At 43.6% G+C, this 17209-nt stretch overlaps 1 protein-coding gene across 1 annotated transcript in view; it reads right to left on the bottom strand.

Annotated features, from left to right (window-relative positions):
* EFHC2 (EF-hand domain containing 2) overlaps positions 1-17209 on the bottom strand; it is a 194073-nt gene that overhangs the window by 70249 nt on the left and 106615 nt on the right. The window contains exons 9-11 of the mRNA XM_055338406.1: positions 16540-16682; positions 13613-13809; positions 10341-10471 (exon numbers count right to left, since the gene is read on the bottom strand). Of these exons, the coding sequence (XP_055194381.1) occupies positions 10341-10471; positions 13613-13809; positions 16540-16682 (471 nt within the window). The remainder of the gene's footprint in view (positions 1-10340; positions 10472-13612; positions 13810-16539; positions 16683-17209) is intronic.

The following is a 17209-nucleotide window of genomic DNA, read 5'->3' on the forward strand; positions in this document are numbered from 1 at the left end:
AATATTTTATTTATTTATTCATGACAGACAGAGAGAAAGAGAGAGGCAGAGACAGAAGCAGAGGGAGAAGCAGGCTCCATGCAAGGAGCCTGACATGGGACTCGATCCCGGATCTCCAGGGTCCTGGGCTCACGATGGCGCTAAACTGCTGGGCCACTGGAGCCGCCCTAGTTTCTCTTTCTTCTGAAAACATGGGTAGAGACATTTGGCAAGTACTGGTCACTGCACTGAGAATGTAAAGGATATGTATTTGTGCCCAGCTGAAAATCTGTTGGGCAGGACCCTCCAACATTCTTTCTCTGGCACAGTGATCAGCCAACGTTTAAGGTAGTGGGTGTTTTGTTAGCCTCAGTCCCGGAGTGACTACTATGAACACAGTTCCCCAAACAACCACAGTGGATAGCAAGTGGAGTGAGCAAGAAGTAAACCTTCAAATAAACCTGCAGCGTTATTTAGCTATTCCTCCCTAATACACTGAATATTTCTTCGGGTGTGCATATTTCGTTTACCTCATTCTTTCCGATAGTGAAATAGTACTGCCTTAAATTAACGTGGTAGGATGTATCCAACTATTCTCTTATTGTTAGACATTTGATTTTTCTAAATCTTTGCTATTACAAAGTTTGCTACAATAAATACTGCATGCATGTGCACCTGTGCAAGCACACACATACACACACAAAGATCTATTACAATCCACTTGTGAAATATTTTCTGAATATAAAGTTTCTGAGAATGTAATCACTAGGTAAAAGGTTCTAAACATTAGCCAGATACAGCTAACTGTCCTCCAAAATGCTGAGCCAATTTAAACTCCTAGATTAACAGAAAATGACAGCATCAATTATCCTACGTGCTCATCAGGAGTCAGTTATATAATTCTTTAAAAACAATGCTGGTATAATAGGTGGCAATTAGATCTCATTGTTGCTTCATCTTGCACCATAATTGGTCATCTTTTCATAGGTATAAAGGCTATTTGTATCCATTCTGTGAATGGTCTATTCCTGTCCTTAACCCATTTTTGTCTGATTTTTATGGGAGATTTTCATAAATCCTTAATGTTAATTCCTTGGTTCTTATACTAGTTGCAAATATTTTCTCTCAGTCTGTCCCTCACCTTTTAAGTTTGCTTATTGCATCTTTTGCTATAGAGAAACCTAAAATTTTCCTGTAGTCAATACAGTCAACTTCTCCTTTACGGTTTTTGGAAACCATGCCCTACCACAAAATAAAAATGTATTAAATGTTTCCCAATCAATTGTCACTAACACCCTTATTAATAATCCATTCTATCACTACTGATTTGAAAAGTCCTCCATATCTTACAACAAAACCCATAAAATTGGGTCTTTTAGTTAGGAGTGCCTGGTGGTTCAGTTGGTTAAGTGTCTGCCTTTGGCTTCCGTCATGATCTCCGGGTCCTGGGATGGAGTCCCCTATTGGGATCCTTGCGTAGCAGGGAGCCTGCTTCTCTCCCATTCCCCCTCGCCTTGCTTGTGCTCTATAATAAAAAAAAAAAGTGAAATCTTCAAAACAAATGGATCTTTTATGAACTCTGTACTGTATTTTACTGATTTGGGTTTATGCCTCTACTATGGTATGTTACAACGTTTTCAAATATCTACAAATTATATAAAGTCTAGGACCTAGACTTTAAATATTCTACCTTTTCCAACGTGTTCTCAATCCTTTAATTTTCTTGAGGGACTTCATAATCAACGAACTCATTTCTCTCCCCTAACCCTGCAAAACAATACCAAATCTAACAACAACAAAAACTCACATTGTAATTCTGATTAGAACTACTTCAAATCTGCAGGTTAATTTGCACACATTAGAATTTTTACAATGATGTCTTCCCATTCAGAGATATAATAAAGCTTTGAAATTGTATTCATTTTAGTCTTACACATTCTTGTCCAGTTCATTCCCAAATACTTAATAATTTTTGTTGCCACAATGAATAGTATTCTCCCATGCAGAACATTTCCTAACTGGTTATTACTGGTACAAAGTCAAACTACTGCTTTTAGCGTCATTTTCTTGCATTTAGTTACTTTCCTAAATAGTCTTCATAGTTCTAACCATTTTTAAACTTAGCCTTTTGGATTTTTAGATGCACAATCATATACAGATTCTAATTTAAAAACCCATCCTCAGTGCTATGGGGCACCTGCGTGGCTCAGTCAATTAAGTGTCCGACTCTTCGTTTTGGCTCAGGTCATGATCTAGGGGTCATGAGAGCCCCATGTTGGGCTCTGTGCTGAGCATGAAGCCTGCTTAAGATTCTCTTCCTCCAAATACCCACTATTTGCTTCGATGTGGAGGGACCTGGAGGGTATTGTGCTGAGTGAAATAAGTCAATCGGAAAAGGACAAACATTATATGGTCTCATTCATTTGGGGAATATAAAAATTAGTGAAAGGGAATAAAGGGAAATGAGAGAAAATGAGTGAAAATATCAGTGAGGGTGACAAAACATGAGAGACACCTAACTCTGGGAAATGAACAAGGGGTAGTGGAAGGAAAGGGTGGGTGGGGGGTGGGGTGACTGGGTGATGGGCAACGAGGGGGGCACTTGGCAGGATTAGCACTGGGTGTTATGCTATATGTTGGCAAATTGAACTCCAATAAAAATAAATAAATACATACATACATACATTAAAAAATATTGTCTTCCTCCTTCTCCTTCTGCCCACCTCCCCACACCCCAGCTCACATGCTCACTTTAAAAAAAAAGTTAAAATAATGAAAAATTTTTAAAAATCAGTCTTCAGTTCTACTTTGGGCTCTTAATACAATGATTCCTAAATGCCTATTTCCACTATATCTAGGGTAATAAAATAATGGAATTTTATGGTTGGAAGGGACATTTTAGTGACCTAATCCAAAGGTTATATAGCCAAGCACCCACTGGGACACACAGACAAGATAAATGGGAGAAGGTATAAGACAATAAGGAATTGTAGAGACTGAGAAGAAATGCAGAGAACAGGCTGTATCTAAAGAGGACAGTTGCCAGTCTCCCCCAATTGACTGTTGCCACGAGGAATGTAGGTTCAGTTCCTATATTTCAAGAGGCGCTAAATAATATAGATTTTTGTTTAAACTCCTAACTTTAAAAAACATTAAACAAAAGCCAAACTAAATACAACTGCTAGCTTCCAATCTAGAAACTTCACTGAAGCTAAACCAATACCTTCATTTAAGGCAATTTAAACTCAGAAAGGTATGTCGGAGATTGCGAAAGTAGTGGACTGCAGGTGAGGGCTTTGTGTTTTGTTTAGCTGTTTGGTGGGTCAGAACAGTATTTACAAAGTGATAAGATTAGACGAGTGTTTTGCATGTACCAAACTCCTTGGTAATAGACAAGGAGTTTAATCCCTATCTATCCATATTTTATGTTCTCTGTTTGGCTCATCTTGGCTTGTATTTGCTATTATAGCAAATGAAAAAGATACTATTTATTTATTTATTTTAAAGATTCTATTTACTTATTCATGAGAATACACAGAGAGGAGAGAGAGAGAGAGGCAGAGACACAGGCAGAGGGAGAAACAAGCTCCATGCAGGGAGCCAGACGTGGGACTCGATCCCGGGCCTCCAGGATCAGGCCCTGGGCCGAAGGTGGCGCTAAACTGCTGAGCCTCCCGGGCTGCCCTTTATTTATTTTTTAAATGATTCATTTATTCTACAGAAAGTACACAATCAGGGAGAGAGGCAGAGGGAGAAGCAGGCTCCCCAATGAGCAGGGAGCCCAATGCAGGGCTCGATCCCAGGACCCCAAAATCATGAGCTGAGCCAAAGGCAGACACTTAACTGACTGAACCACCCAGGTGCCCTGAAAAGAGTACCTTTTAAATCGTCCTTCTAGGGGATCCCTAGGTGGCTCAGCAGTTTAGCGATGCCTTCAGCCCAGGGTGTGATCCTGGAGACCCAGGATGGAGTCCCACGTCGGGCTCCCTGCATGGAGCCTGCTTCTCCCTCTGCCTATGTCTCTGCCTGTGTGTGTGTGTGTGTGTGTGTGTGTGTGTGTGTGTCTGTCTCATGAATAAATAAGTAAAATCTTTTAAAAAAAATAAATTGACCTTCTATTTGGGAGGAAATTCTCACATTATACCCCCTATCACTCAACATGGAAGTCAGAGCTTAATTTCCCAGCCTTCCTTACAGTTAGAAACATGCACGTGACCCAGACTCTGCCAATCAGGGAAGCTTGTGTTAAGACTTTGACTTGGAAGGGATTAACAGGGGAAACCAGCTAGGTGTAGACCACGTTTGAGCCAGAGGGATCCAGTTTTCAGCGGTGGCACAGGATGTGAGCTTGCCAGAAGGGGTGGCAGTGATGGCTGTGGTTAAATGGGGAGTTCGTGGCAGCAGTGGAAATGTAGCATTGAGTCGTGTTTGGTGCAGTGGTAACAGAGGCCATTTTCCCATCAGACAAGTTCTGCAGCCCAATTCTGGGCACTGGTCCTAGAATTTAGTTTCAGGATTATTTCTCCAGCCCTTCCAATGATACTGTGAACCACCCAGGATCCTTTTAATAAACTCCTTTTCTGCTTAGCTAGCCAGAGAGGATTCTGCTTTTTAAAACTAAGGCTTCACCAATACAAAGAACACCATCAGGCAGTGACAGAATCAAATCAAAGATCTTGGTCTTTTTGATTCCCAGGCCAGTGTTTTTTTCTATGACATCACATTGTTTATATTTAATGCTTTTAGGAAGGTTCAAGACGCTGTTTTCCAAAAACATTTGCCGAGGCTCCCATCTCAAAGATATGCTATGAATACTGTGTCTATTTGGTTTGTGATGAGAATAGATGTTTAAGTACTTTTGGAATTTGTCAGAGTTTTTGCTTTTGTTCATATAGATTCACAGCCTAGTGGCTTCCTTACGAGATGTTAGACTTCCAACAAAAATGCCCCTAACAACACACACAGAGTTGTTCAAATAAAGATAGAGCAAAACCACATAAAGGGAGAGATAATTGTATGAGATAAATCAGGATGAGATCATTACAATGTTCTAAGCACTAAATTTATATTCTTCTTCCTTGAAGTAAAGGACAGTAATGGGGTGGATTATAACAATGTTTCCCAATCTCAGTCCACCAACAATGATGTTTATTTTCCACCTTTATGGCCTCCAAGATTTTTGAGAGTTTCTTCCAATCTCATATATTAAAGAATTTTTTTTTATATTTACTTATTTGAGAGGGAAAGAGAGAGAGCATGAGCAGGAGGAGCAGGGCAGAGGGAAAGAGAATCTCAAGCAGACCCCGTACTGAGCACAGAGCCTGATATAGGGCTCAATCTCACAACCCTGAGTTCAGGACCTTAACAAAAACCAAGAGTCAGATGCTCAATGGACTGTGGCACCCAGGTGCCCCTAAAGAATGTTTTCAATGACCTCATCATAGATAAAACTATAACTTAATTGAAATATCAAAAATAAGACATAGATTTCTATCGCTATTTTTGGTAACACGAAGTGGCAACTATTGGGACAAAGGGTTTTCATTTTCTAGCATCCACTATACACCACAGCATGCTACAGTAAGAACTTTCTTTACATTATCAGATTTACTCATCACAACTGCTCTACAGAGTGGATATCATTACCCCCATTTTACAGGTGAAAACATTGTTCAGCAACTTATGGCTGCCAAGGTGACAAATAGTAGAGCTGAGATTTGGATTTGGGACAGCATGTCCAAAATCAGATGCATTTATAGTGTACTACCTCTCCCAGGAAGAATTTTACTTTTATAAGAGAAAAAAATTTCTCGAGACTCTAAATCTTAGAAGACATTTATTACATGGACATTTGTAAGAAATCTCCAGACCCTACAATTGACCCTACAATGGGCATCTAAGAACTATGTGGTAACTTCCTATGTGCTCTGAGGCCTGAGACCCTGAGTCCAGGAGGGAGCTGGGAAAGACACCAGGGTGAGTCAGGTGTGGGCCTTGCCCTCTGGGAACTCTGCCCCAGTGGGGAGAAAAGGTAAGCATGCAGAAAACCGAAACATATGCAGGCTACCTGGGGTAGGGGTCATCTCTAAGCTGAAGCTCGAGGCTTAGGGAGGTGGCCAGAGAGAGGGGTTGGCCAAGACATCTTCCCTGGCATGGGGTCCTTGCTGCTATTGCTGCAGCCTACAGTTCAGAATCCAGGGCCCACATGGGGAAGCCTCACCCAACCATGTTCCCAGTTGCACAAAGCACTGGGCCTGCCAAGCCTAGTCCCTGCCTACCTCCCTGCCCATGATATCTGCTCATGAGGTATCTGAGGCTCTGAAGAAGGCTCTCTGCACTCTCCTATCTTGCAGCCGAGGAACCTATCTTGGTAAAGGCGGGACTAAGATAGGTCCTGGGATGACGGACTCGGGAAAGGCAGAACTGGCGACCCCTGCAAGGCAGAAGAGGAACACTTCCTCCCCAACCTTCTCCTGTTCCCACCTGTCTCCGCATCCATTCAGGTCATTCCAGAAGGCCCCCACGTGATTCTGTTCATCTGTTACCAGTTGAGGCATCTCCTGCTGAAGTGGCTGGTTAGCCCCCATGCCCTGGCTTCCCCTGAGAGAGGCACAAAGCTCCAAGGAGACAGGGAAAGGCTTGGACCGCTGCCCCCGGAACAAGTCGAGGCTCTAAGTCCCCAGGTGTGCGAGAAGGGTGCCAGGTGCCAACGCGGGGGAGAGAGACCTGGGGCCCAGAGGTGAAGCCTGGAGGCCTGGCGGCAGAGTCCTGTCTCTGCCTGCCTACTCCTGCAATGCACATATTTGCCAAAGGGAAACACCTTACCAGTGCATTTATAAACTGACATTTTGAGCGCTTCAGAACGTCAGTGCTGGAAAGGGCCACAGAGACCATGATATGGGCAAGAGGGAGGTGCAGGTAGGCAAAGCAAGGTGCCCAGGTTGCTTGGCTAGTGAGGGTCAGGCCTAGCTCCAGACTCCCTTCCAGTCAGAGACGGCCCGCCCTTCCCCAGTGCAAGGCAGTCAATTATTTGCTTGCTCACTGCAGACTTGCAACAGATGGAACATTCCTGAGAAACAGGACCACTCATTAGATGATTCAACAAACATCCACAGAACTCGGAGGGAGCCAACAGTGGAGGCCAGGGAGTCTACAACTCAATGGGGCAGAGGGGAACCCATGGCTAGGAGATGAAATGCATTTAACACCATGTCTGGCCTACAGTAAGGACTTGATCACTGGTGGCTTCTACAAAAGCCTTCTTCTAGTAAGATTATAAATATAAGGGGGAGGGGTGGACAAGGGTCAGACTGTGACCAAATTCACACAGATACTGAGAGAATGGGATTAGCTCTGGACACAATGAGGATGCAGGGTTGAGGGTAGAGGAAAGAAATCATCAGATTGTAGGAAGGTCGCTCTGGCAAAACTGGGGGGTAGAGTGGGTGGATGGGGGTAAAGAGAAGGAGAGTTAGCTGCACAGTTCTCAAGAGAGCCCCACATGAATGGTAGGATATGCATGGTGGCCTTTACCAAGATAGGTTCCCGGGCTACAACTTTATGGGAGGAAAAAAATGAGGTTAATGTAGATAAAGTTATTTTGAGATGCCTAAGGGACATCCAAGGGTTCCGGGGGGCAGAGAGGGCATCCCGATGGCATTAGTCTTTCCAGATCTATACCTCAGGAAGAAGGTCTGAGCTTGAGCAACGAATATGCAGAAGTCAGCCCCCAGGTAATAGTCAAAAGCAGCAAGGGCTGGTAAGATGTAGCCACTCAATGGATTTTCATTAAGATCCTACTGTTTGTCAGGCTCTGTAAGAAGTGGGAAGGGTAAAGCAGAAAAGAAGAAGGCAAAGGTCCCTACTCTCAAAGAGGTTATGATCAGGTGAGAAGAGCCAGAGTACACCCAACACGCACACGAAAATTAAAAGAAAAGGAAACCAGGAGCTAGGGAGAGCACCCAGTGCTAAACCTGGTGCGGTGTGACGGTGTCCAGCGGTATGGCTCCTTTGCCTTTCCCCGGGGAAAGGGTGTAAGGAGCATGAGAGAAAGGTGAAGACTCCGAGCTAGGGACCCCACTAGCCAGGGCCAAGGACAGAAAGCACAGTGCCTGACCCCAACATGTCACGTAGACCAGGATGTCCTGACTTCTGACCCACACTCTCATCTGGAGGCAATACCACCACCTCCAAACTCAACCCCCCCACCCCCCCCCACCCCTGCCCAAGAATAATTCTAGCAGTTCCTCATTCCATTTGGAAACTGAGACAGTCACTGAGCCCAGGGCTAGGTGCCAGGGATGGGCCCTCGAACAGTTCCAAGGAGGACCCTGGCCCTCAGGCCGTTCCTGTTCGAACAGGAGACACACAGGTGCAAATGCCCCTGGCACCAATGTCTCAATAAAAGCAATTGCAAGATGTACTAAATGCTGTGAAAAAGAGCAACAAAAGGCTAAAGATAACAGGGAGTGATCCACTTTAGGCAGGAGAAGCAGAAAGCAAGCCTCTGTTGGGGAGTGGGCTAGGAGGAGTGCCATTGAAGGTGAGCCTTCGAATTTGCCCTAGAAACAACTGGGGTGTGGGCATTTTAAGCAGAAGGAAGGGTGTGTGCATCGGCTCAGTGGCAGGAAAGAGCTTGACACATTTGGGAAACTGAGTGGCAGCCAGCAGGGCCAGAGGCCAAGGCTGGGGAACAAGAAGTGATTAACACTGGCAACACAAACAGAGTCACATCACTGGGACTCAGCAGGCTGCACCAAAGCCACTGAAGGGTTCTGCAGGCCGGGCATGACCCGATCTGGTTTCCATCTTAAGGAATTCCTGGCCAGCAGAGGGCCTAAAGATGGGGGTGAGGGGCTGGTTTTTTCTGAGCAGGCACTGCCTTAAGGCAGTCCTCAATCACAGAGCCTGGTGGCCCTTTATTCCACCCACAGTCAGGGTCAGGCCTCCATCTGCAGAGAACTTTTCCTCCTTGGATCTCCTGCCCGGGCCTACGTGCCTCTCAGAAAGTCCCATAAACTCCCTAAAGTGTTTCCAACAGACTGCACTGATGTGTTGGCCAATGGATGCTTTTGTAAAAGGATGCAAAATAACAAAATGAAACCACTCCCTCATTTCTGATGGAAATTTGTTTCCTCCTCCACTGCTTGCCATTAGACCCCAGCCTGAGCAATTGTCTTTGCTCTTTCCTCTGTCTCCACGTATTTTCCAAAAGGCCATGAACATGTGTACAACCATGAACAATAACAAAGAGCTATAAATTCTTATTGATCCCAGAAGGTTGGCAATTTGAAACAATAAAAATATGTCCTGACTGTTTCTCTCAAAAGAACATTCTGGAGACACAAAAGAGCTTTGTTAAAACAAATGAGTTTGGGGTACACTTCGGGTCTGATGGTGGCCTCAAGTCACCAGGTATTGATGGAACAGGCAACTCCAGACACAAAGTTGGAAAGACACCCCCTCAAACACAGCCCCACCCTGCCCCCGTCTCCTGAGGTCAATTCCTCATTGGTCAGCCCACATCTTGACTCCAGCAAATTTCCTATATAGCTCTTGGCCACTACTGTTTTCAGGAGTTAGAATTCTCAGCCTAAAGAGAAAGTCCCCTTTGTCCTCACATCCATGATTTAATTTACATTCTCCTGAACACTCCATTCACTTTGTTTTCAGGCTAAGAAGTCTCACAATTGTACTAGATCCTGAATTTGAATTTTCCTGTGTTTCCACTGTTTGGCAATTTGCCCAGGTCAGCCACTGGACAGTCCCAGAATTCAACTCTACCTTAGAGAAAAAACACCAAAGCTCATGATTTCTTATTAGAGTTCTAACTACTGTCATCTATTTTCTTTTGATTTCTGTATTTTTGTTTTTCAAAACACACAGAGGTGTGTAAGCACACCTACACCCAGATGCATACATATCACCTATTCTCTGAAAAATCAGGGAAGTTTCCACAGTCTTCTCCAAATGGGTCACATTCCTAGGAAGCTGTTCTCCCTTTGTTCCCCAGATTTCAGAAGGGTGCCCTTCACTGCATTTTTTTTCTGCCTTTCTCACCCGGATGCACTCCTCCCAGCATTCCTGGAGCCTTCAATACCATGATTCACGAGACAAGGAGAACTGACTTTCTATGCTTTTGTCTCTGTTCTTGCCTATAAGCTTCTTTTATATGCAAATGAAAAAACTTTACCAGAAATGGGCCGAACTTGATCACAACTTAGTACAAACACAAAGAAATGTCAAGTCCTAATAAAAAGCATGTAGTAAATTAGTTAGGCAGCACTATGGAAGAAATTGTTCTTTGCTCTTTAGACAATCTTGAAGGGAAAACAGATTATTGCTGGCAGCATCTGGCTTACCTGAATGTATTATAATCCACCATCTTTGTGTGCCTGCAGTCAGCGGCTGTAAATACCTGCTTGATCTCTCTGGATTTTGATTCTTCTTCTTTCAGCTTTTGTAAGATAAGTTCAATGCTGCTCATGGGAAACTAGAAGGGGGAAAGGAAAGGAAGGATATTAAAACATGCCTGAGACATAGGGAGCCCAATCTTTCTGATGGCCAGCAAAGAGACTTCACACTCTGAACCTGAGCACAGCTGGGCATGGCTGTCCATAGAGACCAACGCAGAGGAAACACCACTAGAATTAAATCTCTTCAGTTGCAGTTTTAGGACAATGAGCAACATCAGCATAGGCCCAGATCTGAGAAAACGAGCTTAAGGGACAGTAAACTGCAGGAATCAGAAAACAATCCCTCAGCCTTCTCACCTGAACCCTTGGACTATGTTGGGAGACCCTAATGGAGAGGATGGGGATTCACAATTGGATAAGTGGACCCTCATTTTCTCCCGATCTCAAGAGTGGGCCCCCCTGGGGACTATTGGGAACAGAGCACAGCTGGGTGTCAAGAGATCCATATGCACTGGAATCCCCGACCTTCGCTCTCTGGCAGCCCCCAGTTCCTGCCTCCTACCATGTGATTAGGTTTTAGACTCTATAAAAATACTTCTTACTCAATCCAGTAAAGTATAAGCTTGTAAATAATTACAGCTAAGAGCTTAAAGAGAGAGAGAGAGAGAGAGAGAGAGAGAGGATTACACATGAAAGATTAAAAACATTGATGTTAATTTAGTATAGAGGTCTCTCTTCCACCAGGGGATTTGAGACCTATCACAGACCCCAACCCGCCCCACCGTTCTGCGTTGCCTTTCATCTATTTCCGTGATTGGATCTATTAGCTCTTTTGCAAAGATATTAAAGAGTATATTAATCTTGGGGTCCCTGGGGGGCTCAATTGGTTGAGAGGCTGACTCTTGATTTCAGCTCAGGTCATGATCTCAGGGTTGTGAGATCGAGCCTGACATCAGGCTCCGTGCTCAGTGCATGGCTTGGAGCCTGCTTAATATTCTCTATCTCCCTCTCCCTCCGTGCCTCCATCCCTTAAAAAAAAAAAAAGAGTATATTAATCTTTTTCTGCTTAGAAAGCCCTTGTTAAGGGTAGTTTTAAAATAATGCAGTTTTCACTTGAGATGCTAATACCAGTTAATGTCCTACCCTGCTTTTATCTTTCTGAAAGTAGAAAAGCCCTTTATATCAAAGACACATATATATATACACATACACACACTATTTATATAAACTATACGATAACATATATAGTATGTTAACATATTCATGTATATACATAATACATATATACATATATAATACACACCTACAATACGTATATACATATATAGTACATATATGCATATACACACACACACACACACACACGGATGTTAACACATAGGTTCACCCTGTGTTTGAAAATCGAGTACTAATTCACAATAGCTATTGCAAATTGTACCCTAAGCTTGCTATGGGCCACCCAGAGCTAAGCGCTTCACACACATGACTGCATCTCCTCTTCGTAGTTAATTCTCTGAAACGGGTCAGCTGTGTAGATATGAGCAAAGTGGAGCTCAGGGAAAATACGGGTCTCAAGCCTCTCAGTCAGGAAGCATGGAGCCACATTTCCCAGCCGAGCCTGCTGGTCTCCAGCAATCTAACTGCCCTATTATTGAGCCTCTTGACTGAATTCAGTGCTTTTGAAGGGCTACCAGTTCACGGTTTTACGACAAGCCCAAGTCCTAACCCTGCGAAAGGAGAATCGGTGTGGCGGTGCTGGAAGGTGCTGTCTGGGCCTACTATCCAGAGAGGCTGCAGAGAAAAGCTGACGGCCCCCACCTGCCATACCTTCGGCCATACTCTGCCCAGGCTGTTCTCCTCCCAACGACAGTGCAACAGGGGCACCAGAGCTGGGCCATTCCAGCCTGACATGGCACTTGCGGCACTTCCGTGAGCAGCCTTTGCTCCCAGGCTCCTCCTCCCCATCGGCTTGGCTGACACTTTCTCAGAGCTGCACCGTGTCCTGAGGCCTTTCCTGCACCCACCTCTCCTTCCTTGTCCTGAGGCCTTTCCTGCACCCACCTCTCCTTCCTTCCCTCTCTTTTCTCAGGAGTCAGACCTACATCTCAGGCTCCCCACCTACTCTTGCTCAAAGGATCCTCTTTGATCCTTCATATGCATTTCTCCCAGGACATCCCTTGCTTATCTAACTCAGCCTTGGTACCTGCTGCTCAGAGGACCCAAACAGTCAGGATGATATGATAAACACAGAGAGACTGGTCTTAGCAACTTACCCTTGAGCATTTTATATATAAATGAAACGGAACTGGTACTGTGTATAGATATAGATATATAGATATAGAAGTATAGATATAATTGGCACATAAATATTATTACTTAGAGGCAGACTTTTAAAATAAATCATTTCTAGGGATGCCTGGGTGGCTCAGCGGTTGATAGGGAGCCTGCTTCTCCCTCTGCCTATGTCTCTGCCTCGCTCTCTGTCTCTCTCATGAATAAATAAAATTTTTAAAAAAGTAATTGTTTCTAGGTGGATTTTTCACTATTAGGCAATGTCTCTCAAATGTACATGTTTGCACACCAAACCGGTCCACACTTAAAAAACTCAAGATTTTATCGAAACATTAGTTTGACAGAACAGCACCACCATACTAGTGCTTTTAGGAACAGTACCCATCTGCCATCTTGTTTCAAACAAAAAAAATTCTCTGAGCTCACTGCTGCCAATTTGTCCTTGAACTCTTATTCAGGCCTCAGGTAGCTCCTGTTATGGAAAGCTGCAAGCCCAGCAACTCTCAGGTTCCCTTGGGGTTTCTGTTTGTTCAGCGCTTGGCCTTCCGTGTAGGCCTGTGCCAATTAACAGGGACAGCACAGTGTGTGGCACCAGATTTTCTTCCTTTCCTATAGCTGCTGAATTTCTTTATGAAAGCACTGTCAGCGTCAGCAAAAAAACCAGGAAACTTGATTCAACCCTGGGCTCTGCCTCCTGCCTGTGCCTGGCACCCCTGTGCTGCTGGGCAGTGCCCCGAGGACCCTGCGGGTAAACAGTAGACCGGGACCTGGGGCCAGATCCATTATTCGCGCAGATCCATTATTCATGGCCACATGTGTGAGTGCACAATGTAAAACTGGTGGCAGGATGAAGACAAAAAGGCCTGGAGAAAGAAAAACACAGACTGCAGGGCGCTAAGGGGCAAGTCGAGAATTACACAGCTCACCATGTCGGAATTCGTCTCCATATAGTTTAAGGTATACTCGTCGGCGTTGAGCAAAAGAAACAGGTAGCCATTCACGTTCACTGTGGCCCCAATATACAACTCCTCGGCCTTGATATATTCGGATAGTTCACTTTTAAAGACCTCTTGTCCAGGCTTCTTAACACGAATTCTTTTCAAGAACTTCCCACCAGTAATCCCTATAGAAAAAGAGAAAAGTTAATGAGTAGCCTTTCTTCTTCAAAGAACCATACAACTTGCCTTTAGAGTTCCTTCATGCTCAAACACAGGCCAGGCAAGTGAGCTTGTGAACTCACACTGCCTATTCTTCTCAGACCTGAGGGAAGAATGAGGCAGTGGGGGAACAATAGGCTCCCTAGGTGAATGTGTAAAGAAAAGAAAAAAAAAAGTATGGCATTCCAGCCTTTTCTTTCCTCTCTCTACTCCCTTCCCAATCCAAACACTTAAATAAACAGTAAGCGCCTGCTATATGCCCAGCAGCATACAGAGAACCAGGACATTAGGAAGATACGCTGCTTCAGAGCACGTCTGAACAGTACCACATGGAAAATTGCCCACTTGAGCTTATTTCCACCTTCTTGTCCCCGATGAGGTCTTAAATTTATTCCAACGCTCAGATTAAGTGTAAGATTAAGATGCCTTGCTTCTAGAAAGGAGCTTACTTAACGGTTTGAAGATAAATCTGCGAGTCCCACAACTTTTTCTCCTCTATAGGCTAAATATCTCTTCGCTTCTTTTAGCAATGCCACATATCTATTGCTTTCCAGAATTCTGACCATTCCATCTGCTCTCTTTCGTGGGTTATCTGGGTGGGTGGTTTTTGTTTATTTGGTTTTGGTTTTGTTTTTGCCTCTTGGAAAGCAGCAAGCAGAACTGAAGATGGATCTCCAGTATCTTCTCATTGATACTGAACTGAAACCTTCAGCCATCTGAATATAACCTGAAGCCAGATGAGCTCTGGGGGTCAGCTTCATCACACGCCTGCCACATTCAAAAACTAGAGGTGGTGGAAAGACAGAGGCTCTGGAGCCAAACAGAGCTGGAGGCCAATCCTGGCTCTGTTGCTTGTTGGATGATCTTTAGGAGTTTAAATCTCTCGGAACCCCTCTGAATTCTCACTGGTAAAATGGGAATAAAATTTGTAAGGAGTGACGAAATGTGCCTTTCAGATCACCTATTGTGGGGAACACAGGTGACAAAGGTCCTAGTGGTTATGCTCTGACACCTATCCCTGGGTTTGGACTGAGGTCATGCTTTCCCACAGGCTGCTGCCAACAAATGCCTGGATAAGGCAAGAATACCAAGGCAGGCCCATTCCTACAAGATGGAGGCTCCTGAACTAGTGATTTCAGCTCTTGGGTTCCTGATCAGCCTTGCTTAAATGTGATTAGACTCTCCCTGCAATCTAAGACTCTCATTCTTCCTTCCTGCTATCCTTCACAGGAGTCAGATACACACAGCAGTCCAACAGCTCTCCTGGCCTCTTCTGGCTCCTTCCACAATTTCCCTTGCCAACATTTTCCCTAATGCATCTTTTGTATATTCAGTCCCATCTTGGAGCTCACCCCTTGGAGGATCTAGACTAACACAAAATTTAATGACATGAAGCTTTTCTAAGGTAACGATAGGTAATCGTGGTTGCTATTATTACTAGTAAGCTTGTAATTGACTTCTATCACCTTGTTTTATAAAGGCTGTCATCTGGCCATAATTTTCCCTATTCTTAGATGTACAGAGTTGATTTTTTTTTCCTGTAGGCTCCACACCCAACATGGGACCTGAACACACGACCCTGAGATCAAGAGTCACACGCTCTACTGACTGAGCCAGCCAGGCACTCCCAGAGTTGATTTTTTGATCTTTAAGAGCATGACTTTCTATTTACTCCTATTTGATTTCATATTTTATGATCTGATTCATTACTGAAATCACTATGCAGCCTGACTTAGGTACACAGAGTGGCTCCCATCAGCTTGTAAGAGCTGACCTAAATTTTTAGGGATTTTGCAAGCCAGTCATTAGTGTCACTTGCTTGAAATTGACTATGGTGAGGCATCTACACTGTGACAACTGGCAAGTGTTACAGATCAGGGCTTTTAAAACTTTTTTCAGAGAGCCAATTCACCAGCACACCACTGACCATTCTTCCCAAAAGTGTCTTCAGCACAGACAACAGTTTTAAATATGTCAGGACAAAGAGCAGAGCCCTAGAGTTCCATAATTCAGGAAGTAAAAATCAATGGCTCTCCCTCAGCAACATCCACTGTATCGGCACGCCACAGCAAGGCATTCTGTGGACCTGAGTGCTGGAACCTTGGCATGAGCCTCGACAGATAAACCAGAGGAAGACAGACTCTGAAGATTAAAATTTGTTAATCTGGGAGTCTTATAGTTAAGGAAACATTTTGTAAGTGGTACTGTCCAAAATAGAGATTTCCTTTTGTCTTGCTTTCTTTGCAGGGAACTAGTGGTAGACAGACCATGATTCTGAAACCCCCGGATTCCACAGAGGAACCTCAGAGGCCACAGCCAAGAGGAGGCATCCAGAGTCCCCTAGCCCTGAGCCAACCAAACTGTTCCTCTTTCATCATTTTACAAGTCTGGGTTCCCATTTAAGAGATCTTTAGAAAATGAACTCCAGTGGTTACAAAAAAAGAAAAAAAGGAAAAGAAAGAAAGAAAAAAAGAAAGAAAGAAAGAAAGAAAGAAAGAAAGAAAAGAAAGAAAGAAAAGAAAAGAAAAGAAAAGAAAAGAAAAGAAAAGAAAAGAAAAGAAAAGAAAAGAAAAGAAAAGAAAAGAAAGCCACCATCTTAGTCATCTAGGCCATAAAATCAGACTACACTCTCTAACTTTCAAGAGAAAGACAGTTACTTGTTCTGAGAAAATTGCTGTAAGAGCTATGTCTCTTACCTGAATTCCTCTCTATAGGTTCAAACACTGAGATCGTGTCATCACTGAGAAAGTATGAAATAACAAACATCCTGTCCACATCCGCACATTTGTGTGTGATGAGTTTTGCAAAAAACCGGAGTGTATTGCTTATGTTGCCATAGCTAAATGAAGAGAAATGAGGGTTACAGCCTTATTACAAATGTTTTAAAAAAAACCTGCAAAAGTTGTGCTATGTTTTGTTTTTTTTATTAAGGTATAATGGACTTACAACATTATGCTAGTTTCAGGTGTACAACATGATTCGATAGGATCACTGAAATAAATCTATTTAAACATCCATCATCACCACATAGAGTTATACATTTTGCTTCTTGTGATGAGAACTTTTAAGATCTACTCTCTTCGCAACGTTCAAATACACAATACAGTATTACTAACTATAAACGCCATACTGTGTATTACATCCCCAGGATTTATTTTATAACTGCAGGTTTGTACCTTTTGACACCTTCACCCATTTCCCCTACCTCCCCTACCCACCAGGTATGCTATGGTTTTAAGATAGAAGCGTGCACTGTCTAAAGTTGAAAAAGTTCAACCACCCTCTTAAGGCTCTAAATCTACATGAAGAGGAGTTATTCTCAGTTTATTAAAATATCTCTTATTCTTTAGATGTCCAGGGTAACCC

Source organism: Nyctereutes procyonoides, unplaced genomic scaffold (genome assembly GCF_905146905.1).
Source record: "Nyctereutes procyonoides isolate TBG_1078 unplaced genomic scaffold, NYPRO_anot_genome, whole genome shotgun sequence".
Taxonomy (NCBI): Eukaryota; Metazoa; Chordata; class Mammalia; order Carnivora; family Canidae; genus Nyctereutes; species Nyctereutes procyonoides.